The sequence below is a fragment of the Balearica regulorum genome, chromosome 4 (assembly GCF_011004875.1).
Source record: "Balearica regulorum gibbericeps isolate bBalReg1 chromosome 4, bBalReg1.pri, whole genome shotgun sequence".
In the NCBI taxonomy this organism is placed as follows: Eukaryota; Metazoa; Chordata; class Aves; order Gruiformes; family Gruidae; genus Balearica; species Balearica regulorum.
The window spans coordinates 51,907,302-51,932,306 of record NC_046187.1 but is presented as its reverse complement, the minus strand read 5'-3'; the positions used below and the strand labels follow the sequence as shown (position 1 = coordinate 51,932,306).

The 25,005-nt window shown below is 43.6% G+C and overlaps 2 protein-coding genes across 2 annotated transcripts; both read left to right on the top strand.

The window, feature by feature from the left end:
• The first annotated feature begins 1,051 nt into the window (after window positions 1–1,051).
• On the top strand, window positions 1,052–10,266 carry SRD5A3 (steroid 5 alpha-reductase 3). The gene is made up of 5 exons (XM_075752151.1): window positions 1,052–1,903; window positions 5,003–5,158; window positions 5,574–5,764; window positions 8,225–8,347; window positions 8,864–10,266. Exons 1-5 carry the CDS (start codon window positions 1,656–1,658, stop codon window positions 9,121–9,123), a joined length of 978 nt encoding a protein of 325 aa, XP_075608266.1. The 5' UTR covers window positions 1,052–1,655; the 3' UTR covers window positions 9,124–10,266.
• Window positions 10,267–11,077: 811 nt separating this feature from the next.
• Window positions 11,078–22,183, top strand: TMEM165 (transmembrane protein 165). Its single transcript, XM_075752148.1, has 6 exons — window positions 11,078–11,364; window positions 12,838–13,063; window positions 15,592–15,767; window positions 16,631–16,813; window positions 19,701–19,806; window positions 21,258–22,183. The coding sequence occupies exons 1-6, from the start codon at window positions 11,197–11,199 to the stop codon at window positions 21,332–21,334; spliced, it is 936 nt and encodes a 311-aa protein (XP_075608263.1). The 5' UTR covers window positions 11,078–11,196; the 3' UTR covers window positions 21,335–22,183.
• Window positions 22,184–25,005: the final 2,822 nt, after the last annotated feature.

Genomic DNA, 25,005 nt, shown 5'->3' with positions numbered 1-25,005 from the left:
TAAACTGAATTGACAAGAAAATTAGACTGAGCTCCAAACCTTGACATAAATGATATTGACATTAAAGTATTTATTATAACACATTATGCAGATATATCTGGAACACTACCAACCTATGCTTTAGCAGGAAATGTGAACTCGCATGATTTTTCCCCAAAGCAATGTTATTGATGTCATGAGTGCTTCAGTTGAGCATGTGCTGCTTTCAGGATTCACTGATAGGATGGATTAACAGTCATATATGTCAAAATAATTTAGGCAGAGTTTATACCTCTGTTTAGGAAAGTCTATTTGTAAAATTTTAAAATTTTCTTTCAATCAAGCCTGATCTACAAAAAAGAAAAAAAAAGGAAAAATATTATATGTGTTTGGTACCTGGCTGGGATGCAAATAAAATGCTTATGACATAATTCTATCCCATATGAGAAAAAGTCAGCAATACCTTTAAAGATACCATGGGAGGTACCACTATAAAGGCAGCCACACTGGGCGTTGTGGAAGCACATCCATATCGACAGAAGTTCCTCTTGCAGTCAAAAACCTGTGTGTAGTTCAGGCCTGAATCTCAGTGAGCTGCAAGGTGGTGGCCATCGCTTTATTCTCTTCATCTGTTGATTTCATGATGGGTCTGAAGCAGCACCAAAGACTAATAAAATTAGGTTGTTCTGTATTTAAAAACTTAATGTAGTCCAACTATTTTTCCCCTGAGAATGCTTAGAATCTTATTTTACTCTAGATCATTAATAAGTAGTAGCATAACTGCCCACACTAAGCATCATTACTTTTCTCATATATAGTACGAAAAAATTTGAAATAATCTTTCGGTCTCTTCTCGGAGGCAGCGAGTCAGAAAATTGACTCAGTGCTATTTAGCCAGATAAGCCAACACCTGAATGCCTGCCAAGAAACACTCGGGTTTCTCTTAGGAAGGCAAGGCTTGTCCCACATCCCTGCACGTACGCAAAAGGGACGCGGGCAGGGCATTTTTCACTGGTTGGGGGGGAGCAGAGGGAACCGTCTCCCTTTGGTGCCAGGCTGGTTTGGCTCCTTGATTTCTCAGGGCAAAAGGCTGGCAAAGAAAGGCTTTCCCTTCTTGTCATGACAAAGCCTGTCAAAATTCTGAATGTGGGATCCCGCACACGTGTAACACAAAGGAGACAGCTGACGGGTAAGCACGCAACTGAGACGAGCCCCGAAAAGGGGAACTCGGTGCGATTAGGGCAGCTGCAGGGAGGCTGTTTCTGGGTTACCGGAGGAGACCACGGCGTAACCAGCGGGTTTGTCTCCTCACAGCGCCGTTAAACCTGCGGCAGCTTCCCTGCCGCCTCCCCTGCCGCCTCCGGGTCTAAACGCAAAGACACGACGGAGACAGCGCAAACGTTGCCAGCCGCGCAAGGAAACGCTACAAACGCAGGTTCCCCCGCCCAGCGCCGTTTTGGGCGCCCGCTGCAGGGACAGAGCGCAGCGACCACGACTCCCGCATCGCCCGGCTGCTGCCGGTCCCCGCCGCTCACCCGCACGCCGGGCGGGCGGGCGCTTTTCCCAACAGCGGGAAGAAGAAAAGGAAGCGGAAGAGGAAGCGCGGCCACCGGGCCCCGGCCGCCCTCCGCGGCGGTGGGCGGAGCAGAGCGGGGCAGGCCGGGCCGGGGCCGGCCATGCCGGGGGTGCTGGTCGCAGCCTGGGCCCTGCTGGCAGCCGCCTTCCTGGCGGCGCTGCTGCTGCGGCGGCGGGCTCCGGCGTGGCGGCCCGGCCACGGCCACGGCCACGGCGGCGTCGGCTTTTCCGGCGTCGGCTTTTCCGGCGTCGTCTCCGGCCTCTTCCAGGATCTCATCCGCTACGGGAAGACGAAGGGCGACTGCGGGCAGCGCCCGGCCTGGCTGCGCCTCCTCCAGGTGCCCAAGAGGTGAGGGGGGGCTCGGCGGGCTGCGCTCCTCCGTGCGGGGCAGCCTCCGGCCGCCAGCTCTCTTCCTTGAGTGCCTTACGTCACAGCAGCGTAGGAATAGCTATATGTGCATTTCAGTTAATCTTCAGCTGAAGAGGCAGAAAATAAATAGCATACGTCAATAGAATTGCGTATTTGTATAGAGTTCGGCTCAGGTTTTTTTGCAGAAGTGTTACTGTGTTTTTACAGATGAGGAACCACGGAGCTTAGAGGCTGGGATAACAGAGTCCGTATGTTCCAAATTGGAACGAAAGCCTAATCCCTGGAATCCCAGTCCCATGCAGTATCTGCAAAACAAACCTTCCTGGAAGACACAGGTCAGGGACCTGGGAATATGGATTCCTGAGTGTAACTGTGACTGTGCAAATATACTGCGGGTTTACTGCCTTAGACCGATTCTTAGCTGTCATTTTCTTCCTTCGAGATTTATTTTTACAAATGAGACTTGGGACACTAATAACAGCATGTTAACTTAACGATCTGGACCCTGTGTGAAGTTTCTAATAAGGCAGAAGAACTGCTGTGTTACCCAAATGCATCTCTTAATAGATGTTTAATAGGATAAAAGAGGGAAAAGGAGGGGGGGGGAATATGGCTGTCTATATGTTACTAGGATTTTGATCAATCAAGATTCACGACTAGAACTAGGCTTTGACTTGAACACAGGCACGACAGGATCTTGCAACGCCAGCAGGATAGGACTGGGAGGCTACTTAACCCAAAGATCCACTCGCCCCTAATGTAGCAATCTTGTTATCACCGACGCATTTTATGTAGCTTTGAAACCAAATGTTGAAACAAAGTTTTGTGACACAGCATGTTATTCATGGAAAGGTTGTACTGTAGTATCTTGGCCATTAGACTTCTGGTTACAGAAAATACCCAGGGATGTGTTTAAGCTCTGTGGTAACCTCTGCGAATATAAGGGCTTGTAAAGGCTTTGTCTTAATTGCAGCGTACTGCAAAGTGCCACATTCTTAAGGTAGGCTCTCGTTTGAGTTGACCTTTCTCCAACAGAAGTTTCCCATCACCTGGTCTTAGGGAGGATGGTGTCTGAAGAACGTGGCTTTTCAGGGAATTGGTCTTGAGCTGTCAGCATCTACAAAGCAATTCTGTTACTCAAGTAGTAAACCCATAACCCTGCTAGCTGAAAGAATAGAGAAGATCCTGAAGGCAGCCATTGAGGCATTTTCTATTTCCATTCATCTGTGTCTTGTTTCCAAACAAGCATTGTATTTTCACTAGCCTGGGCTTGTTTATAAATTTCCTGTTCCATCTTGTCAAATGTTATGATTCACTTTGGGTCGGTTTGGCAGATAGTGAACATTCCTCTCCTTGAAGGATGACACATGTCTTACTGCAATGCTGGATCGCTCTGTAGGTCAGGTACATCCCCAGTGTAATTGGGATTACCAGAAGCTCACAGGGCATGTCTCTGCTAAGCTGGCAGGGCTTGTTTGTGTGCTGGTAGCAAAAAGCAACGCGTGTGGAGAAAGTTCTCTGGCAAGTGATGAGACAGAAGTCTACTGAGTAACAGGACAGCGGGGAAGGAGCTTGAAACTTGGAGGCAATGAGTTTTTATCAATATACAAGTTCTGTTTGTCTTCTAAGCAGAAAGTGAGGGAGAAGGGCTAAATTTTACTTCTGCTCTTGCAAATTAGCAGAGCAAATGGTTCTGTCCCTGCTTGGTAGGAGATGGAACCAAGGAGGAGAAGTGATTGTCTGAAGGGGCTACCAAACTAACGGGCAAGGTGCTCTGGAGCATGCAAGGATGCTCGCTACCTCTGTAGTTCTGGCTTGGCCTCTCTATTGCTGTTGAGATGCCCGAGCTGCTTTGGGAGGGGCTCCCTTTATTTGGTTTCGCTACACAAGAGTGTTGTACTGCTACACTCCCCCAAAAGAAAATTTTGCATCTTCCAGAGAAATAGTCTTCTCTGACTATACAGTTTTATCCTAGTTTTGTACCAATAGTTACATTGTCAAGACAAGGCCATCGGTGTCTTCCCGTGGTACATATTTCACCTCTTTGCAGCTGTTTCCAGAGGTCCTCATTTTTATTCATAGCCAAGACTTTTAGTTTTAAAAGCAAAAGGGAATACTGGATCACCTAGTTTGAGCTGGACATTGTAGGCTGTTTAACTCCATCCAGTTACCTGTCTTGACTGTAATGTCTTGCATTTCAGTCATGCATAATGTGCTTTTATAAATGCATTATGGGGTTGGGAGATTCTTTGTTTTCTTCAAAACACCCCATGTGGTCTTGCCTTGTAATCACCCGTTGGTATTGGCGGTCTCTCCTTTTTTTCTGTATGATTGTTGTAGACCTTGAATTTGCAGAGGGACAGGATATTTTAGTGTACAGCTGAGTAATTACTTCTGGGTGCCTCTTACTATCTGCATTTGTCATTTATGAACTTTAACATGCCATGTAATGCATCTGCTAGAACTGAGGAAAGTGCGAGTGCTGCTAAGTGCAACAGCCTGGAAGTGCCCAGAAACTTAATTTGGATGTGCTTTCAGTGGTGTAAATTGTAAAGAAAACGTTGTGCACATCATGATTAGTTGTAAGCATTGAGGAATACTTTTGCAATGTGTGGTTTACTCTTTCTCCTCTTTAGTGCAGCTATGATTAGTAAGGTAAGCTAAGTTAGAGGTTATTCCAGGCAGCATTTCTCTGGGGGAAGAAGGCATTAGGGTTATTCATGCTTGGTACCACTGGAGTCATAGAATCATAGAATGGTTTGGGTTGGAGGGGACCTCAAAGATCATCTAGTTCCGACCCCCCTGCTGTGGGCAGGGACACCCTCCACTAGACCAGGTTGCCCAAAGCCCCATCCGACCTGGCCTTGAACACTTCCAGGGATGGGGCATCCACAGCTTCTCTGGGCAACTTGTTCCAGTACCTCACCACCCTCACAGTAAAGAATTTTTTCCCCAAGTTCTCCACTTATTGATGTGGGGACCAAAAGGGAATGTACCATCAAGCGAGCATGTCCTGCAGTTACATTTCCAACTAAGGAACGATGACAACATTAATGAAGACCTTTTCTGTTCCCGCAGGTGGTTTACTCACTTTTATGTGGTTTCTGTGCTCTGGAATGGCTTTCTGCTGATCTGGCTTTTCCGAGCTGAGTTCCTCAGAGGGTCACTCCCATCATGGATTCAGTATGTGCACCGTGCTCTTGGCAGAGATTCTCAGAGTGAGGACACGGGCAAGTATGCCAGCTATTATGATGCAGCCATATAAATATTAGAAAGCTGAACTGCCATCCTGTGCTGAATTTGTATTCTTCAAGTGCTACTTCATCAGCTGCTTTTAAACTAGGCTCCAAGCAAATTTCCTGGAATACCAAGTCCTTTTGTCATTATTCAAGGTAGAAATCATTCTGATTTACAGATATGATGGCTTTCAGCAGTCCTTTTAGCGGAAAGGGCCATTAGCACCTTCTACAAGTAATCTTGCTGTGGTCAGCAGTGCCTCACATGTACAGGTATTTTCTCCAGTGCTCAGTTAATTTAAAATGAGGGTAAAATTTTGCTGTGGGGGAAAAAATAGCCTTTTGAAGCACTGTTGGGGTTAAATTGTTCCTATCTGTCTCAAAGTTGCTATTTTTTATCTGCCAGCAGATAGTGAGGACTTCTCTGCGTTCCTGGTTCTCCTGCTGCTTTGGCTGCACAGCTGCCGAAGACTTGCAGAATGCCTCTGGACCAGTGTCTTTTCCAACGGCGTCATTCATATCGTGCAGTATTGCTTTGGACTTGCTTACTACATTACCGTTGGCTCAACTGTACTATGTCAAGTGCCTACTAATGTCAGGAATGGTAAGCACCTGCTTAGTTATTACCAAAGACGTGGTTTTGCTCCCATTTGTTTCCATTGTGGCAAATGGTTTCGTAGAGGGCTGCTTATGTGAGAAGTGTGTTAACTGATGAGACGTAAAAATACTTACTGGCATAGTTCAAAGTAACGATGTTTCAGTATATCACATAATGAACCAGCATTATACACAGACACACAGAGACTGACACACACCTTGATGTTAACCATCGCTGTTATTTCCTGAAAGACATCTCACATAGATACTTTACCGATCAGTTTTGCATTAAGATACATATGCTTTATGAAGGACAGTAATAGGTACCAGTTCTCAAATGCCACTATGCAACTTCATTTCTTAAACTGGAGTTTGGTTTTTGCCTTGAGCTTTCCTGTAAGGTGAGTCTGCAAGGCTGTCTTGGCCCCCTCCTTTGTTTTCCATTGAGAACTCATGATTGCTCTGCCTTGCATCAGTCATAGAATCATAGAATCATTTTTGTTGGAAAAGACCTTTAAGATCATCAAGTCCAACTGTTAAGCTAGCACTGCCAAGTCCACCACTAAACCATGTCCCTAAGCACCACATCTACACGTCTATTAAACACCTCCAGGGATGGTGATTCAACCACTTCCCTGCCCAGCCTGTTCCAATGACTGACAACCCTTTCAGTGAAGAAATTTTTCCTAGTATCCAATCTAAACCTCCCCTGGCACAACTTGAGGCCATTTCCTCTTGTCCTATCACTTGTTACTTGGGAGAAGAGACTGACACCCACCTCACTAGAACCTCCTTTCAGGTAGTTGTAGAGAGCGATAAGGTCTCTCCTCAGCCTCCTTTTCTCCAGGCTAAACAACCCCAGTTCCCTCAGCCACTCCTCATAAAACTTGTGCTCCAGACCCTTCACCAGCTTCATTCTTCTCTGGACACACTCCAGCACCTCAGTGTCTTTCTTGTAGTGAGGGGCCCAAAACTGAACACAGCACTTGAGGTGTGGCCTCACCAGTGCCGAGTACAGGGGCACGATCACTTCCCTACTCCTGCTGGCCACACTATTTCTGATACAAGCCAGGATGCTGTTGGCCTTTTGGCCACCTGGGCACACTGCTGGCTCATATTCAGGTGGGCGTCGACCAGCATACACAGGTCCTTTTCCACCAGGCAGCTTTCCAGCCACTCATCCCCAAGCCTGTAGTGTTGCATGGAGTTGTTGTGACCCAAGTGCAGGACCCAGCACTGAGCCTTGTTGAACCTCATACAGTTGGCCTTGGCCCATTGATCCAGCCTGTCCAGATCCCTCTGTAGAGCCTTCCTACCCTCAAGGAGATCAACACTCCTGCCCAACTTGGTGGTGTCTGCAAACCGACTGAGGGTGCACTCGATCCCCTTGTCATTGATAAAGCTATTAAAGAGCACTGGCCGCAGTACTGAGCCCTGGGGAACACCGCTTGTGACTGGCCACCAGCTGGATTTAACTGCATTCACCACAACTCTTTGGGCCCGGCCATCCAGCCAGTTTTTTACCCAGTGAAGTGTACGCCTGTTCAAGCCATGAGCAGCCAGTTTCTTCAGGAGAATGTTGTGGGAAACTGTCAAAGGCTTTACTAAAGTCCAGGTAGACAATATCCAGTCAGTCTCTTCTTTCCCTCGGTACTGTAATGTCTCTGTTAATAGAGCAGAAATTTGAATTATATGACTTGTTTCCGCCAACACATTCTACTGAGTCTCACAACTGAGCTGCTATTCCCCTGCACAGATGAACCATAAGCTGGTTGTAGCACTTCTGTGACTAATTTTTGTAAGGTGTGATTACCAAGCATGTAACTTCAGTGAAGTTTTTAACCACTTCCAACCACATCTGCTCTAGTTTAATGCAGTGATTTTTAAAAAAGAACCTTCAGATCTCCTATGTGTAGATAAAACTTTTTTCTTTCTGGATCTGTGTTCTACTTCTCACATCTTGTAGATTCTTAGAGATGGTCTGTTGGCTTGTACATTGGAAATCATCCTTAATACAGTTAACATATTTTGAAGGCCTAAATTATTCAGGCTGTGCGTGTGTGTAGGTGTATGTATGTACATATGTATCTCACTGTGAACAAGACAACTGTGTACTTATGTGTTGACCTGAGCCATGACAACATCTTTAATTAAGATGATAAGGATTACAAACAGTGTTGAATATTGAGGTCTTAGACTATCAATTATGTGTCAGTTGTACATCATGCCGTACCTCAAGCTCCTGGATTAAAAACTAGATATTTTTAGTATAGAGTGGTTAAGGGATATGAGCTACCAGCCAAGCACTTAAATGATTCAGGATTTAAAAGCATCTTTTAAGGGATTAGAGGCTCACTACTAGAAATTTTTTAAGACAGTAACCTTTAAAAAAATGCATACTATGTTTTGGGATGATGCTTGGGAAGGTATTTCCTGCCTGTATATTAACAAAATATATTTCATTCAGGAAAAGAGCTTTCTGTGCAGATCTGCTGGTATCACATTGTAGGAGTTATGATGTACATTTGGGCCTCTCTTCACCAACACAAATGTCTTGTGATTCTAGCAAATCTTAGAAAAAGTAAATCAGGTAAGATGTTTCATTTCTGCCGACCATTTACTGTAGTAATTTTTTCCTGGTTGTTTCAATAGGCTTCCGTAGCTTCTAATACCTTAACACGAGTATTTTTTAGTTCCTGTAAGACTTTCAGTAGATTAAATGAGGCTGTTTGGAAAGGAGATTGGATGGCTGAATATGCGGTGGGTGTGTCTCTGTCTGTATGTATAGCTTTATAGAACTTAAAATGAAGGTCTAGCTTCTAGTATCCTAAGGGCAGACACATGCTAATGCTTAGGACTTGTGCCACTCCTTGGGGACCTCGCTTCTGTCTCCATGCCAGCTAAAAATAGGTTTCCTTACTCGATTTGCGCAAACAGCCAGAGGTGGCATCTTATTTCATTAAGAAGTGCAAAGCTGCCAGATCAGATGGAGGTGGATGATGAGATGATAATTGTAATGAGCATGTTGCTCTGTAATTGTGAGTAGAAGAGAAAAGTTTGTTTAATGCACATTGTTCTCAACTAATTTCTTTCTGTTTGCGTGCAGGAAAGGTCGTAAGTCTGAGCCACAGTGTACCTTTCGGAGACTGGTTTGAGAGAGTTTCTTGCCCTCATTATTTTGCAGAGCTCCTCATATATGTATCTATGGGCATCGTGCTTGGATTTCACAATGTGACGTGGTGGTGTGTAGTGATGTATGTTCTTTTTAACCAGGCACTGGCTGCTGTTTTGTGTCACGAGTTCTATCAGAAAAACTTCAGCTCCTACCCAAAGCATCGAAAAGCATTTATACCCTTTGTTTTTTAGAATATTTCTTCTAAAGTATCTTTAGTGCAAACTGGGAAATGTTTTCTATAAGGGAATAAGAGATTTACGGTTTATTAAAGCCAAGGTAAAATCTCACGTTTTCTCTAATTCTAGCTTAAAAGCTCATAATGATAATCTCATCCATGTTAACAAGTTCCATAGGGAAATGTAAGGTCTCTGCATATCATAGAAGCTAAAGAAAGGTTTACTGAGGACCTCAATTCAAACTGAAGAGATGCTAATTAGCTTTTTTCTGGTTTATAATTATGCCTTATGCATAAAACACTTGCTGTTGTGCAGCAAAACCAAATACATATATGTGAAAAGTCCTTAGTGAAGGGAGGGTGGAGGGAATCATTTGAACTACTGTATATCATGCCTCGTCTAACATTTAAGCACATTTTTTTTCTACTCTCTTTTCTTTGAATCACTTCAGAGGGAGGCAGATTGTGTATTGTCTTTCTGTGCTTCCCTGTTGATAATTAAAACCAGCCACTGCTTTATAAATGCAAGCACAAAAACCGGTGGAGAAGGCTGCGGTGGAGGAATGACTCATACTCAGCAGTGGGGATAAACAGACCTATTCTCTGCATTGTCTCTTCTGCACCAAAGTGGGTTCGCTCATTGATGAAAACTCCTTGTTTATTCCTAAACTGGGAAGATCATGGCAGGTTCTCTGTCTAGAGAGACAGTAGAAGAGAATTTCAAGAAAATTAATGTTCTTGGTTATGATTCTGTTGTCCTTATAGCAGGTTATTGGAATCTGTTGTGTGTTAGAGGGGGCAGTTACGCTGGATGACTGTAACCACGACTACACTGGTTTTTAAACAGCCTGTCAGAGTAGATGTAATGAACTGCCAAGGCAGAGAACAAACGGCAAGTGGTGCCTGACAAGCATTGCAAAGAAATTCTTTACTGGGGAGATGATGTCACTCAGCACAGAGGGGTTTTGCACTTAACTGTTGAATATTTTGGTTCTTTTCCTGACACAGGAGTGAATGATCAGATAGCGTGATGTAGCATATGGATGCTGGTGTTTCAGTGTGTTTTCTACTTATGTACATATATTATTTTGTATATGAGAATTTTTATATACTGAAGTATATCTTATGAATTATCCAATTAAAATAATTTATCACACCTATTTCCATTTTGTGCAATTTTTCAAAACTGAGCTGTGTATTTGCAACACACGAGCAATTACTTGGCACAAAACGTTGCGCCTCGCTTCGCTGTCGCCACCCTCTCTCCATCGACGCTTCCGTAGCCTCGGTTCACCGTGGAACACGAACAACCCTGTCTTGGGACCGCGTCTTTCCGTGTTATTTTTATTTAGTGATTCCCGGGAGGCTCCTTGAGCCTGCCTCCATGCCACTCCTGTTCTACAGGCGGTTTTGGTCCTGTTTCCCAGACCATTGATTGCTTTTTGGGGAGCACGATCCTGTCCCTGCCCTGGGGTGCGCGGCCCTCTCCGGGGAGAGCACAGGGCTGCACGGCTGCACGGCCCCGGTTGCGTGCACCCAAACCGCTGCTTTGTACTTGGGCTTTTAGAAACCTGGATATGTACTCAGGCTATTTCTATGCCATCTTTTTTTTTTTTTTTTTGCCTTCTTACGCAGCCGTTTTGCTTTCCGTCCCTCCGCGCCCTTTCCCTGCCCGTAGGCAACTCCGAACGGAAGAGAGATGCGCCTCGACTCGCCCGCTCCTCCGGGAAAGCCGCACAGCCGCCCTGCCCGTCCCCTCCGGCCGGCGGGAACCGGAGAAGGGGTTAGAAACCAGCGCCTGGGACTCGGCCCGGCCGCCGCGCACCCACCCCGGCCCTCGGACACCACCGCGCCGGGCCGCGAGTCCCCCGCCCGTTCCGGCGGGGCGGGGCCAAGCGGAAGGCGGGGCGTCCGTCAGCGGCGGCCGCAGCCAATCGGCGTCAGGCTGCCCGCCCCCCCCCCCCATTCCGGGCCGGGCCGTTGCAGGAAGCGGTTGAGGGGCGGTTGCGGGGCCGCGCGGCTGGGGCGCTGCTGGCAGGGCGATGACGCGGCGCCTTTAAGAGGGGCCTCGCCACCGCGCTCGGCCGCCATGGGCTCGCCGCCGTCCCCGCCGCTCCTCCCGCGGGCCGCCGCGCTGTTGTTGGTGGCGTCGCTGTTGCTGACGGTCCCGGCGGGGCTGCGCGCCGCTCCGGAGGAAGAGCCCGGAAGGAAGAAGGAGCCACCGCCGGCGGCGCAGGGTGCCGAACCCCGGGCTGAGGTGAGGCGAGGCGGGGCTGCGCCGGGCCGCGCTGGTTGCCAGCGCTCCCTGCCTCAGCCGGGGGGCGGGAGCGGCCCGGTCGCCCCCCGCGGCAGCTCTGGACCGGTGGGGCGGGTCCGGCCTGCGGGGCTCCTCGCCTTTCAGAGGCCGTCGGGCTCCTAAATTCCCCACTTTCAGCACAGGAGGGCAAAGCTGCAGGGCTCTGCACCTTAGGTGGCCCTAAAATGGGCATAAAAATGAGTTAATGCTTTTTTCTCACCAGCTAAATGTTTTTGTGTCCCGCTTGCCTGCATGCTGAGGGGGCGAACCGACCTCTCCAGGTCTTCCTCACAGAAGCAGATGAAAGCCGTCTTTGTTGCGACTCAAAATCTGCCGGATTTACCTCAGTATTTAAGACTAATTTCTTTGCGTTAAAGCTTTTAAAATGGTGTTCTTGGTTAGGGGATTCTAGTGCCGGGAGATCACACATAGGGATGCAAAAATTATTAACATATGGCTTGATGTAGCACGTAGAGCATGCCAAGTTTTAAACATTGAACTCCCAAAATTTACAGCACTGCTAAAGGTGAAAGAGTTCTGGGAAGTCACCGTATAACATATAGAATGTGGAAACTTTTAAATATCGAAGCCAAAAATTTACAGCACTGCTAAAAGTGGAATGCTGGGAAGTCACCGTCTTAAAACATGTTGCAATCTGTCTCTGCTGTTAGATGTGCTGAAACAAGCTTTCTTAGCCTTCTCTGGTCAAGCATGTGAACATTGACTTCCTTGGTTTGGGTCTTGCTTTTGACTGTAGGTATCTTAATCTCTGTAAAAGTAAACACTTTGGTGAATAAGTGAGATCTGAAGTGTGCTGGTCCGGTTTGGCTGCTAGAAAGTCTTAAAGCTAGTTTTCAACAAACGTAGAGCATGTACAAAACAAGCTGATGAAAACTTGCGTGAAATGTTAATGTGACTGAGCTGCAAAGATTCTGCAAGGGAAGAAAGTGATTCTGACCATTTTTGAAAGGACTTTGTATTTCTCCTAAGCTATCCTAGTCGCCCAGTTTTAGTTTGAAGAGTGTAATTCCTAATATTTATATCAGAAAATTGCTTGTTTTGTCAAGGTCATAAAGTAAATAGCCGGGGATTGTAAAGACAGCAATATTAGAGTTGAACTAAAGCACCTTTCCCCATGTTTTGTTGTAATAGTTGTTCTCACGTTCTAGCAACAGTGCGTGTGGTGAAGTACTGCTTTAATAATCAATGCACGATCTGATCTTCTTTGGAAGTGCCTAAGTAGCAATTTGAGGTAGGTGGCAGCCAGTGACTAGTTAATGATCATTAATGCTGCATGAGACGTGTATACTTAAAATGTCACACTGTGCTGTATGATATGACAGGAGAAATATAAAGTTCAGTACTTCTGCGAGCTGACTCTTCAAGCCTAATTAGTGAGTTTTTTGTTGTTGTTTTTTTCTCTCCCTCTTACAGAAAGGGTCCTCATCGGTTGCTCCAGTTCACATTGTCAATGATGAGTCAGCTGACAAGACTAATTTGGGCTTTATTCATGCATTTGTGGCTGCTATATCAGTCATCATCGTATCAGAACTTGGGGATAAGACCTTCTTCATAGCAGCCATCATGGCAATGCGGTACAACCGTTTGACTGTACTGGCTGGTGCTATGCTTGCCTTGGGACTGATGACGTGTTTATCAGGTTAGCACTCTTTGTTTCATGTTTTAAAATGTGCTGGGTATGTATCAGTAAATCTTAATTGAAATTAAAATGAAGGTAATAGGTATATGCAGTTTTCTGTTTTGAGGAGAGCGTGAAGGTTTTCCTGGGGACCATGGCTCAGATTGAATATTTAGCCTCTTACCTGTAATGAGGTGTTTGCGTTCCCTAGACCGCCATATGAATCTAAGTGAGAGGAATGGGATTGGGAGCCTAAGCACTTCCTTTGATTTTTGGGCCACTAGTTTCCTTTTTATTTTCAGCTCCTGTTAAATTAGCATGCCTAAAGGGAATGTAGGAATGAGTTCTCTTTTTCTTCCTAAGATGAAAGATTCTTAATATGATGATAAATTTGCCTCATCAGACTTGTATCCCCGTACATGTAGCTGTTCGGGTTTGTGCTGAGAGCTGCATAAGTGGAAGATGGTGTTCTGCTGTGATCCTTTGGGGTGGGTGGTACTGCCAGAGCCAAGAGCAGGGGGGGAACCTGTAGCTGTGGGTGCTTACATAGCCATGGTTGTAAAATAGAGCAGCCTTCAGGGATATCAAATGCAGCATAAATTTTGTTGTATGGATGCTCATTTCTAACCATGCCCACTTCAGAAATAATTGAAATACTGTTCATTGGTTTATATACACTTGAGACAGCCAATTAACTGACTTCAGGTTTCTTGGAGTCTTTCTATGAATGGTTTTTGAATGTGTAGCTATTGCTATATATATAGCTGCCATTGTTATTGCAATCTTGGAGCAGTTTTCATTTATAGCATTGTATAAGTTTCTTCTATTACTTAATATAACCATCTTTGTTGCGTCTTCCACTTCTGCACTGATTGCTTCATTTAATGTTATTTAGTACCACAAGTGATGCACTGTTCTGTAAATCTTGCAACCTCTTTTCTCCTGGCCATTACAGCTCTCCCATTTTCTATACTAAGTCTTTCTTCAGATCTTTCTTGATGCTTTTTCATAAAAACTTTCTCTTCTGCTTTATCCCCTGGTTTAGAGGTTCCCAACTATTTATTCCTTTTCAGAAAGGAGCCTTTTTTTTTTTTTTTTTCTTTCTTAATTTCTCCCCTCTTTCCACTGCCCTTGTTTTATACAAGCTGTGTCTGGAAATTCCCGTGGTTTTTGCCCACCTTGATTTCACGAAAACGTGCTCACTTAAACTCACTGGCTCCAATTAATCACTGCTTGGGGTGTTTTTTTCAAGCTGTGCTTGAGAGACAGTTCTACCCTTACGACAAAATAAGCTGCCTTATCATTCTGATTATTTCATGATTTCTGTGCTTGTATATGCAAGTAATGCTAAAAAAATTAACTTTTTGTGCAGTGTCTTGCATTGCTTCAGTATTTTCAGTCTTAAAAAAGTTTAGTTTAACTCTTTTTTTTTATTCAGCTGTGCAACTAATACTGTTACTTAGATAAGTATGTGCCATGTTTTCTAATAGTACAGCCTGATTAATTTTGGTCTCATGGTCTTCCTTTTGGTAGTGGCAGTGTGGATTAATTTCCAGGTTATGTAGTAGCTTCTGAGTGCATTGTTCAACTAAGAAAGTGTACACAAGAAAACACACATGGTCATATGCTTCCTTTTAGCTAATTGCATGTGGAGTAAAACAACAGAGACAGTTGTGAGTGCATGCTCCAAGCAGCCTTGAGTATTTGGAGTTTTAATTACCTCTCATTTATACAGGCCTTTTCTGTCCAAAAATGCTAACTAGTCTTACTTTGTGAAGAAGCAAGTACTTTGTCCTGGACACGTATTTCTTCTTTGAGAACTAGTTTTGGCTTAGTTTGATCGCCTTCGATACCCATAAAAGTAGATGCACTGTGGAGGTAACTTTTTGGTCTTTGAGTGGGATCAGTGCTTTTAAATTAAAGGAAGATCAAAGTTGGTCACGTTGTGTGTTTGTGGGGAGTGTGGGGGAGAAGGGAATAGTAATGTGCAGGTGTTTGCACTTGGCAAAAGCAGACAGACACGGATTCCTGCAGGTGGATGATTTGTGGGTATGTCTAGTAGATTTAACTTGTAGAAAATCTTAATTCTAACTTTGATAAATGAAATAATTGGAAAGAGATGCTATCCAACACGTAGTCATATATAACAATAGAATTAAACTGGTATACATGGTAACTAATCTGACATGATTACACCTGATAGTTCCATGGCATGCTTGGAGAAGGGCAGGACTTGCATAGTCCTTGATGAGAAAGATAATGTTGTGTTTGGACTGGCCCTTGGGAATGACAGCACATCAACTTTGTGGTGTGTCTTGTCTGTGTATTAATGGACTTCAGTCTCTGGTATGACCAGTAGTGGTTGGAGTTTCTAGAGTGGTGTTGTCTTGGAAAAAAAAATTATAAGCCAAATGAAAGATGGAATATTTATTTATTTGTGGATATTTGAATCGCAGAGTTTGCTAGCAGGCATGTCTTAGATATGGGGAAAAACAATTATGATCCTCAGGCTTATTTTCTTTTAAATGATGCATTTGTTTTCTTTTCAGTTTTGTTTGGCTATGCCACCACAGTTATTCCTCGTGTGTACACATACTATGTGTCAACGGCACTGTTTGCAATTTTTGGCATCCGAATGCTTCGGGAAGGCTTGAAAATGAGTCCAGATGAGGGTCAGGAAGAGCTGGAGGAAGTTCAAGCAGAAATTAAAAAAAAAGACGAGGAAGTAAGTCATAAACTTTCTGATGAAGTAGTTACAGCCGTGAAGCCGTAGAATGGCACTGTCATGTTTGAGGTGTTGGGCTGTGTCTATGATTGATAGTTTGACACAGAAAATGTGTGGTAAATGGGACAGAAGTGGCCCCTGGAGGCTATTTCAACAAGTGATTCCAGTTCTGTAGCAAGCCTGGTTTCTCAGGAGAAAAGGAAATTTCTCCATAGAGTCCCTTTTTTTTTTTTTTTTTTTTTTTAAATGCATTACTAACAGAGAGGACATCAACAGTTTACTTGTGCCTCTGTGTTTTTTGTTTTTTTTTTTTTTATGGTCAGGCAGAATATTTTTGAGGGTCGTAGTGTTGCAGCAAAGGTCTCTGTTATAATAACTTTCTAAATATACTGGTCCACTTAAAAGGAATAATGTGGAATATTAATCTTATTTCTTTAAAGATTTTTTTTAATTAATTTTATGAAATCCTAATTTGAGAACCACCGTTTGGCAAGAGAGGGATCCTTGCATTAAAAATAGGAGGAAATCTGTGGTTAGGAACCAGGTGTCATTCCTACTGAAACTGCTGTGTCAGTACAAGCAGTACAAGATGGACATTAACCGGAGATGAGAGGTGATTACAAGTATATGTATCTGTGTATATGTACACACACACATGTGTGTGCATATAGGTAGCTAGATTTCTAAAGTGGTGTCTAATATAAATAATACATTGATAATGCAGCAGTCAGTGGCAAGTAACATTCCGGATACTAAATGGCTAGCTTTACTGTTTAAGTATTTCGTTTGGGTTGTTTAGATGACATTTCTAATCTTACGGTCATTTGTTCTGTTTGTTTGGTTTTTTCCCTTGTCCTCCACAGCTTCAGAGAACTAAACTGTTAAATGGGCCAGGAGATGTGGAATCAGGGCCAGGCACCACTATACCTCAGAAGAAGTGGCTACATTTTATTTCTCCAATCTTTGTTCAAGCTTTTACTTTAACGTTTTTAGCAGAATGGGGTGATCGTTCCCAATTAACAACCATAGTCTTGGCTGCCAGAGAGGTGAGTGTTGCAGAATGCCCGCTGTTCTTTTGCCCTCTTCGGGTTGCCCGCAGAGAAGTGGGAGAGGCAGAATACTCTTGCAAGAGGTATCAGGTTCACACCTGCTGCCTTGCTGTGCCTTACTCAGTGTTACAGCTGTGCTGAGACCTGAAAATAAACGCACTGAAGCTCTGTGTAGTATTAAAACTATTGTTACATGATTGGGACTGCACAGGCATTTCTGGAAATAGTTGGTTTATATCATGTAGCTGAGTACAATTGTTTTCTTGTTACAGTGTTGAGAGATCTTGCAGAACAGATGTTTCTTTGATCTGTGTGGTCATACAGTTTTAACACACTAGCTTTAAGAAGAGACCTTCATCCCAGTGAACTTAAAGGTGTTAAGAGGATAGTTCTTTTTAAAAATTTAAGTGAATACGGTACAGTGCATAGAACTAATATAAACTCGGCATAGAACTAAAATAAACGGCTGTGTGGTAAGTAATGCTGTACATGAAATGATATTCAGCATCATGATTGAAATGTATATAGCTATTATATTTAAAGGAAAATTAAGGCTTATAGTCAACCTCTTAATAAGCGTAAGTAGCTTCCCTGTGCTTTTTCATGCACTGAGTTAACTTACATTTTTTTCCCTAGGACTCAATGCTTCTTCCAGTGCACTTTCATACCTTCCCTAGGAATAAATCAGGGCTGTGTAATGAAGGAGGCTATGATCTGCAGGAACCTCTTGTCTCTATTACAGCGTAGGGAAGGTGCTTAGAGCTAACAAGGCAGGGAACAGTAGGACGAGAGAATGATCTCATTGTTCAGGCAGTTACATGCCATCCTGGAAAATGATGAATCGTTACTGCCTCTGCCCGAGTTCTTATGTGGTGGTAGGCAAGTTGCTTAAGTTCATCTTTTCACAGGTGGTTGTTGACTTCTGGTTTACATTTTCTGAGTGTCCCATTAGGAAGTATCCGTCAGGTGCTCTGGTCTGGTTTGTGAACTGCTGAGCATTGCAGCTAAAGGCTGTGGGATGTTGTGCCTTTAGCATGTGAAGTGTTTGTATAAGTGCTAGAAAAAATGAATTGAAGATGTCTTGATCATGGCTTTCAAAATCAGTGAGTTATTATGATCTGGATCTTTCTGCATTTTATCTGTTTTGTTTTATGGTCCTTTGTTTCATAATATATTCACATAAATCCTTGTCTGTGAAGTACTAAGATACATAGCAGGAGCATTACAGAAATGCTGATGAGGAAAGAAATTATCTTTATATGGAGATTTGAGCTGTGTGGTAAGTCGGCTGTGACCTTACATTCTTCAGTGAAAAGAAAACAAAATACTACGTGACTGTTCATTAAGTGAGTAGTGTCCATTCTATCATAACAATCAAACAAGGCTCCTTTGGGAGGGAGGGGGAAAGGGTGATAATTTGGCTGTCTCAGTGCGTACACCAAGGGAATGAATTAAGTCTGTCTTCAGGAACCTAGTCCTGACAACAGTCCTTAAGAACTTGATTTTACATCTTAATAGTTTACTGTGTATAAGGATTGCTCATCTGTTTAAGGAAACAAGGAAACTCTCTAATGTCCTACTAGACTGGCTTTGCCTCAGTTGTTGCATCTGAGCACTTCTGTTCCTGGAGACGCTATGCTGAGGGAAGCCATAGTAACTTGTTACCTTCCACGGACAGCTCTAGGGAATGGGCTGCGGGGTGAGATCCACCCTCTGCCATTGGGGCTGTACAGGGAACTGCTGACCGCAGGGAAACGGAGATTTCCAGGAACTTTGGGTCCTGATCCTGGAGGCAAGTGTGTTCTGCTGGCACAGCCCTGCTTCCCACCTGTGCTTCTTGGTGGTTTTCTACCTGTCCTCTGCTTGGTGCTCACCACCTTTTCTCACTGGCTTGTGGTTTTGGTTCTTTTGGCCAGTGTTGTCTTTTTTTCATACCATATTACTTCTTAGACAGTTTTGCTGTTAGAGATTTGATGCATTCCTCACATTACGGCAGCAGCTTTTTTTTCCTCTTGGAGCTGAAAGTCTCACTTAAAGACATGCAGGGGACTCAACTCCGCTTTCCCTCATTAATCTTTGTCCAGCAGAAAGTCACACTCCTACCTTGCCTTTGTTATCAGTCACTAAAAGATTGTTTTTTGTTTCTACTGCTGAAGTCTTCAGTTTTATGAGGTGTTCAATACATATGCTACCCTTAACTGTCTAATTTGTAAGTAGATCTGAGAAACCTCTTTACGAGTTGTTCATGTATGGAGTAGCTGCTTGTTATGCAGTGATGTGAAAGCTGTCATTGGCAAAAAACTTTGAAAACAGTTTATTATCCGATGGACTTGAATTCTTTTGTATTTCCCTCTTTGGGTGATTGGGGGGGGCAGAGTGCAGAGCACAAGCTTGTGAAGCTAGACAAAGGAGTCAGAATGTTTTAGCTGCTGAAAGTTTTCATTTGCAGTTCATGGACTTATTTTTCTCTCTTTTTTTTTTTTTTTTATAATTAGGTTGGTGTTCTTCCAGCTGATGCATATTGTGTTTCTCAACAGCTGCCACCTTCCCTCTAGAGGTTGTTTAATTGTTTAACTATAGCAGAGTAATTTCTGGATCTATATTTAACAACTTGAAGATGCTTCTTGGTTGAAGCATGCCATGTGATCCTGTATTAGTCAGGTTTAGATTTGAGTCTGTCTTGCTAGCTGATGTGCACTGTTACTGGCCTTTAAGGCACTGATGGATAGCAGAGCAAACACCAGAGAGCATCTTCCATGCTTGACAGTGTGCAGCCAGGGGATTAAGCGGATCATGGCAGGAGGTTGTCGTAGGACTGAGGGTTTTCAATTGTGCTGATGTTTCCCTTCTGTGTGTTTTCTTTTTTTTTTTTTTTTTTCCTCAGGACCCCTATGGTGTGGCAGTAGGAGGAACAGTGGGACATTGCCTATGCACTGGCTTAGCAGTTATCGGAGGGAGAATGATAGCACAAAAAATTTCTGTTAGGACTGGTAAGTGAAAACTCACTTCAACCAAAAAAAATGTGTTAATGCTGGTAATGGTGGTGGTGTAAATGACTACATGCTTGGGAACAGTGTTTCTCAAAACTTTTGGAAAACCCAAACCCTTTTTTTTTTAATCTGTTTCCCTCCTCTCCTCTCCCCGGCCCTGTAGTCGTGGGAGTTGTAGTCCTCTCGTGGGGGCGACCCTGTGCCGTTCCCAGGGCTGTGTGTCCCTCCTGCCAGGCAGAGTCCGAGCGTATGCCACCACCCTGCACAGGGGGCATCTAAGGGGGCTGCCCTTACTTAAACTTAACAGGTTACTGACTGTGATGCAAGGAATCAAAATGGGTATTTTAGGTCCAGGTTTAAAGATGGAGCTTCACTATTAGCTAGCTTGTAGGAGATCAGAGAAAGGAAATAAAGTATCTTGAATAGTCGGTGTTTGCTGTTTGACAGTGGATAATAGAAATTCTGTTGCAATTCTGTGTGCAGACCTTAAGGTGAACAAACGACCTGCATACTTAAAAGTTACACTAGCCATATAAAAGCTTTAAAAGCTATTGTGTGTGTGGCATAAATGTTTTGTTGGTTTTTTTAATCATACCTGCTATCTGTAAGAGGAAGGACCAGTAAGGTTACATTGAGTTGTTTGGTTTTCCTTAGATTAGGTTGCAGCTTGCTTCAACTGTCAGTCCTGTGATGTAGTGAGATTTCTTGCTCCCAGGAAGGATTCTGTGAAGCTGCTGCCTATAAATGTTCATTCAGAATATTTGTTCTGTAGCTGCAAAGGTTTGTAAAAAAACTTCACTGCAGAAAATGAAATGTGCATTCTGTTGTGTTTCTTTGCCAAGGAAATTGGTGACAAAGTGCTAATGTAACAATGATTTAATATGCTCCTAATAAGCTGAATGTGGATCTTCAACCACAGGAACAGCCTTATTAAGTTAGATCAATCTAGCCCCTTAGTTTGTGTGGAGAGGAGAACATATATGTGGGTGCTTTCCTGGAATACTGTCCCGGCCTCTAGCAGATAGTGGCCATTGCAAACAATTAATGGTGATGATACTGTCTCTTTCAATATAGTTACCTAAACTGTGCAAAAAACGCTAATTAGTACATCACTCTTATCTGATGGCTTGCTCCAGTGTGAGAATATTGTATCTTATTTTCCCCCGTACGGCCAAATATTCAACAGCAGGTGTCAACCTCAGTTTTACACTAGCTAAAACCATAAGAGTAAAACAAAGCTTCCTTCTAAGGACTGGAATATATTGTGGTAGATGCAGTGGGATGGCACATGGGCATCCTGACACTGAGCCAGAAATATCCACTGTTTGCAGCATAAATTTTAAAGTAAGGTTATTTGGGAATTGGACATTAAAAATAAAATTTGTAATGTGTCGTGGAAGATATTTAACTTTCAGTTTCTAATTTCTTTTTGGTTTGTGTTTTCTTTTCAGTGACAATTATAGGAGGCATCGTCTTCTTAGCATTTGCATTTTCTGCACTATTTATAAGTCCAGACTCTGGTTTTTAAAACTTTTCATCGCTGCAAAAGAACAAGGATTGGAAGCATCAAGCAGCTATCCTTGTGCATTTTTGTATATAATGTACAGAATTATAGTTAAAGAAGCACTGAAGATGAGACACTGAACTTTTTATAGCGAATGATTCATGGGACTGACACATTTATGGACAGCTTCTGCAGTGGAGATCTGCTTATTGGCTGGTTTGTTTATTCTGTGGTGCCTGCTCTCTTGGTGGGATTTGCGTGGTTTTCTTGCTTGCTGGACCTGGCTCAGCTGAGTTTTTTGAGGATCTACTCTCCTAAGTATTGAGGCTTCCTCTTCTCTTCCTTTGTTACACATGGCCACCTTTCCTGTTTCTTCAAGAGCTGATTCGTAAGGCTTCTCGAAGCAGACCGTGTCTTGTTCCGTGTTGCTCAACAGATGGTGTTAAGGAGAAAACTGCTGGCTCCCACCTCCAAGGACTTCGGTTCCAGGGTGCGCTTGAGGCTGGATCATCTAAGCAACGAGAAACCTGGGAGCAGTTCCTGTACCATTCAGTGGCTGAGCCACCAACAGAGAATTTTGTAAACTTAATTTAGAGGGAAAACTTCTTAATCAGGGATTTTTATCAGGAAATTGATGTGTGGTGATTAACAACCTACCATGTTCAATATGCAATCTGTCTGGAGCTACTATTATTTGACTTTTTTTTTTATTTTGAAATATTAAAGTGTATGGAAAGTAATAGTCCAGTTTAACAACATTCCGTTCCCAGGATTGAACAATAATGGAATTCTTAGATTTAGATGTGTTCCTGTTTTTCTTTTTAGGAATAGAAATGTAATCTGGAAGAGTATTAATAAAACATAGTATCTCCATTTGAGTTATTTTCAGTATTGTTTTTGATGGTTCCCATAATTCCTGCCACAAAGGTTTACCTAGTGGTTATGTACTTAAAGTGAGGAAAGTTTTTACTAAATTTATTTTGGACACTGATAAATGCCAGTGTTATAAAGACTTTGAAAATGTTGACCACTGAAGATATGTGGGTTGCAGTAATACATGCTTTTCTCTGCTCTTCAGTGATGACTTGAATTCTGAGTAATGGCTTAAATAACCCACTAGGATTACTCAGTAGCGGTCTTGTGAAATAGAAGTTACGGTTTCTAATATTCTGAATCTGCCTGTTGTTGAAGCTGAAGTAATACAGAGCATTACGAATTTGACCATTCCATTTGTAGCTCACAAACAGAGCTGTCCCTAATCCCTCTGAGGTTTCTCTGCCCAGAAAACCCTTGAGTGTGCATTTCTCAAACTCTAAGACAGCAGCAGCACGATTGGTACATGTCGTGCACAGCAGTATGAAAACAGGCTGCAAACATTTCAGGCTCCAGATCTAAATGTTCATGTCTTGGCCTGAAGGAAGGGTGCTGCTTAAAGCTGTTTTGATACGAAAACCATTAGGATCAACAGAAATATGAAGCTATTTAATGTGGTGTTTGTACAGGCTCGTGTGAAGTTGCAGAACAAATACCTGCAACTGCTGCATTTATATTTTACTCCTACAGACTTACATGATGCTTTTGACCAGTGACAGCAAGGTATTTGGCTGCTCTCTAATGCTAGCTTGGCAGATGGGAGTTAGTTTGAACAGTGGGTTCACTTTTGGTCGGGGTTTTTTTTTTTTGTTGTTTTTTAAAGCACAAACACTGACCTATCCTCGGAAACCTATTATAAAATTAGATAGCTCGTGAAACTTTAGTAAAAGCTTTGAAAGGTGCTTTGGTAGTTGCTGCTAGTTACAGTGACTTAATGTTGTCAAGTGCCTGGTGGAATTTTTCACAATTTAAAGAATGTAGTTGGGATGTAACCAAAGCCTGTTGAAGGTGGTGGAGGACTCCACTGACATATTTTTAGCAGTGCTGTATCTGTAGTGAAGTGGTGTCCTTCTGCAGCAGCTCCTGTGGCTGGTGCAGGAGTTGGGGCTTTAGCAGCTTTCATCATACTTGTCTAGTGCATTGCTGTCAGAGAGGTGTGTTGGCACTATTTGCTCTCCAAATCCCTGGGTACTTGAGATATAGGTAATATCTTAATGAGTGTGTGTGTGTGCGTACATACAAATATATACATATAAAGTGTCTTACTCTTAGGGTGTGTTTGCATCAAAACCTTCCAGATTTTGTTAAAGCTTTTCTTTCACCTGTACTTTTCTTAAAGTAATGTGTCTTAGTTGAAGAGGGGGGTCTGTTGGTGGTCAGATGAATTAGGCCTGCTTACTTGAGATGAAACACATTTGAGGAGACTATGTGAGCTGGGTCACTGGCCCTGGGCTAAACCACCCTGTGCAGGAGATGTTGAGGGCAGACAGTGCGAAAATCTGGACTGATAGAAGATAGGACAAGGGATAATGGCTTTAAGTTGAAAGAAAGTAAATTTAGATTAGATATTAGGAAGAAATTCTTTACTGTGAGAGTGGTGAGGCACTGGAACAGGTTGCCCAGGGAAGCTGTGGATGCCCCCTCCCTGGAAGTGTTCAAGGCCAGGTTGGATGGGGCTTTGGGCAACCTGGTCTAGTGGAGGGTGTCCCTGCCTATGGCTGGGGGGTTGGAACTAGATGATGGTTGAGGTCCCCTCCAACCCAAACCATTCTACGATGCTGCAGTGACTGTGATGCCCTCCGCACTCAGAGCGGGGGAGCTGACAGCGAGTGTTCTGCCGGTTGAGATGCTGGTGCATGTGAGCAATAATTCATCCCCTGCCCCTCTTCCCCACTGTGCCCAAAGTGGAATTTACCGATCTCTTAGTGAAAGAATCTCTTGTCTCTCTACTTCTCCTTACACCAGGAGATAAAGGGGAACCACAGGGCATGTCTGTCTGAGCTGTGCAGTTCAATGGGCTCATGTGTTGTACCTTCATCTAGCTTCTTCCTTCAAGATCCCCAAGGAGCTGGAATGTGTTTAACAGCAGAGCTGGGCACATGGACTGGTGAGGCAACGTGTCCCATGGGGCTTTATAAATGCTTCTGGTCTGAGGCATTACACATCACTTATAGCTGCTTTCCTAGATGGTAGTGCTTTTGGGGAAGGAGCTGGTTGGTGCATTAGCCAGCCAAGGCCTGGCTTCGCAGGAAGAAAATACAGAAAAATTTAAATAGTGCTCTTTCCCTTTTTAATGGAGGTAGGTTTGGGGGTTGTCTTGCCTTTCAGACAATGAAAGAAACACTGAAGGTAACGAGCTGAAGTTTTAATTGGCACAGGCCTATGCAATTTCTTGTTCTTTTGTAGCTAGAGAATGTGAAATACATCATGTGAACCTTCCAGCGTTGAAGGGAAGGCTCTGCAAGTCACTGTGCCTGCAACACAGGAAATAAATAGGCAACTGTCTGCTACAGGTTTCCCATCTGTCCTGCAGCTCTCCCTGCTGGGGTGAGATGCAGCTGACTGCAGTCACTGCCAAAAGACACCCCCCCCCACCCCCCCAAAGCTGCATTTAAAGCAGGAATTTGCATCTCTGACTGCATGTGTGCACAGCCAAGGTTTAAAAGTGCACACTGCCTGCAGCTGCTCATTTCCAGGCACCAGAAACAAAACGGAGGCAATGGTCAGTTCCACTGGGCTGAAAAACAGCTCATGTCAACTGCAGGGTTGAAAACAAGAAACGCTTCTGCTTGTTATTTCTGAAGGTGTCTACTCCCAATCCT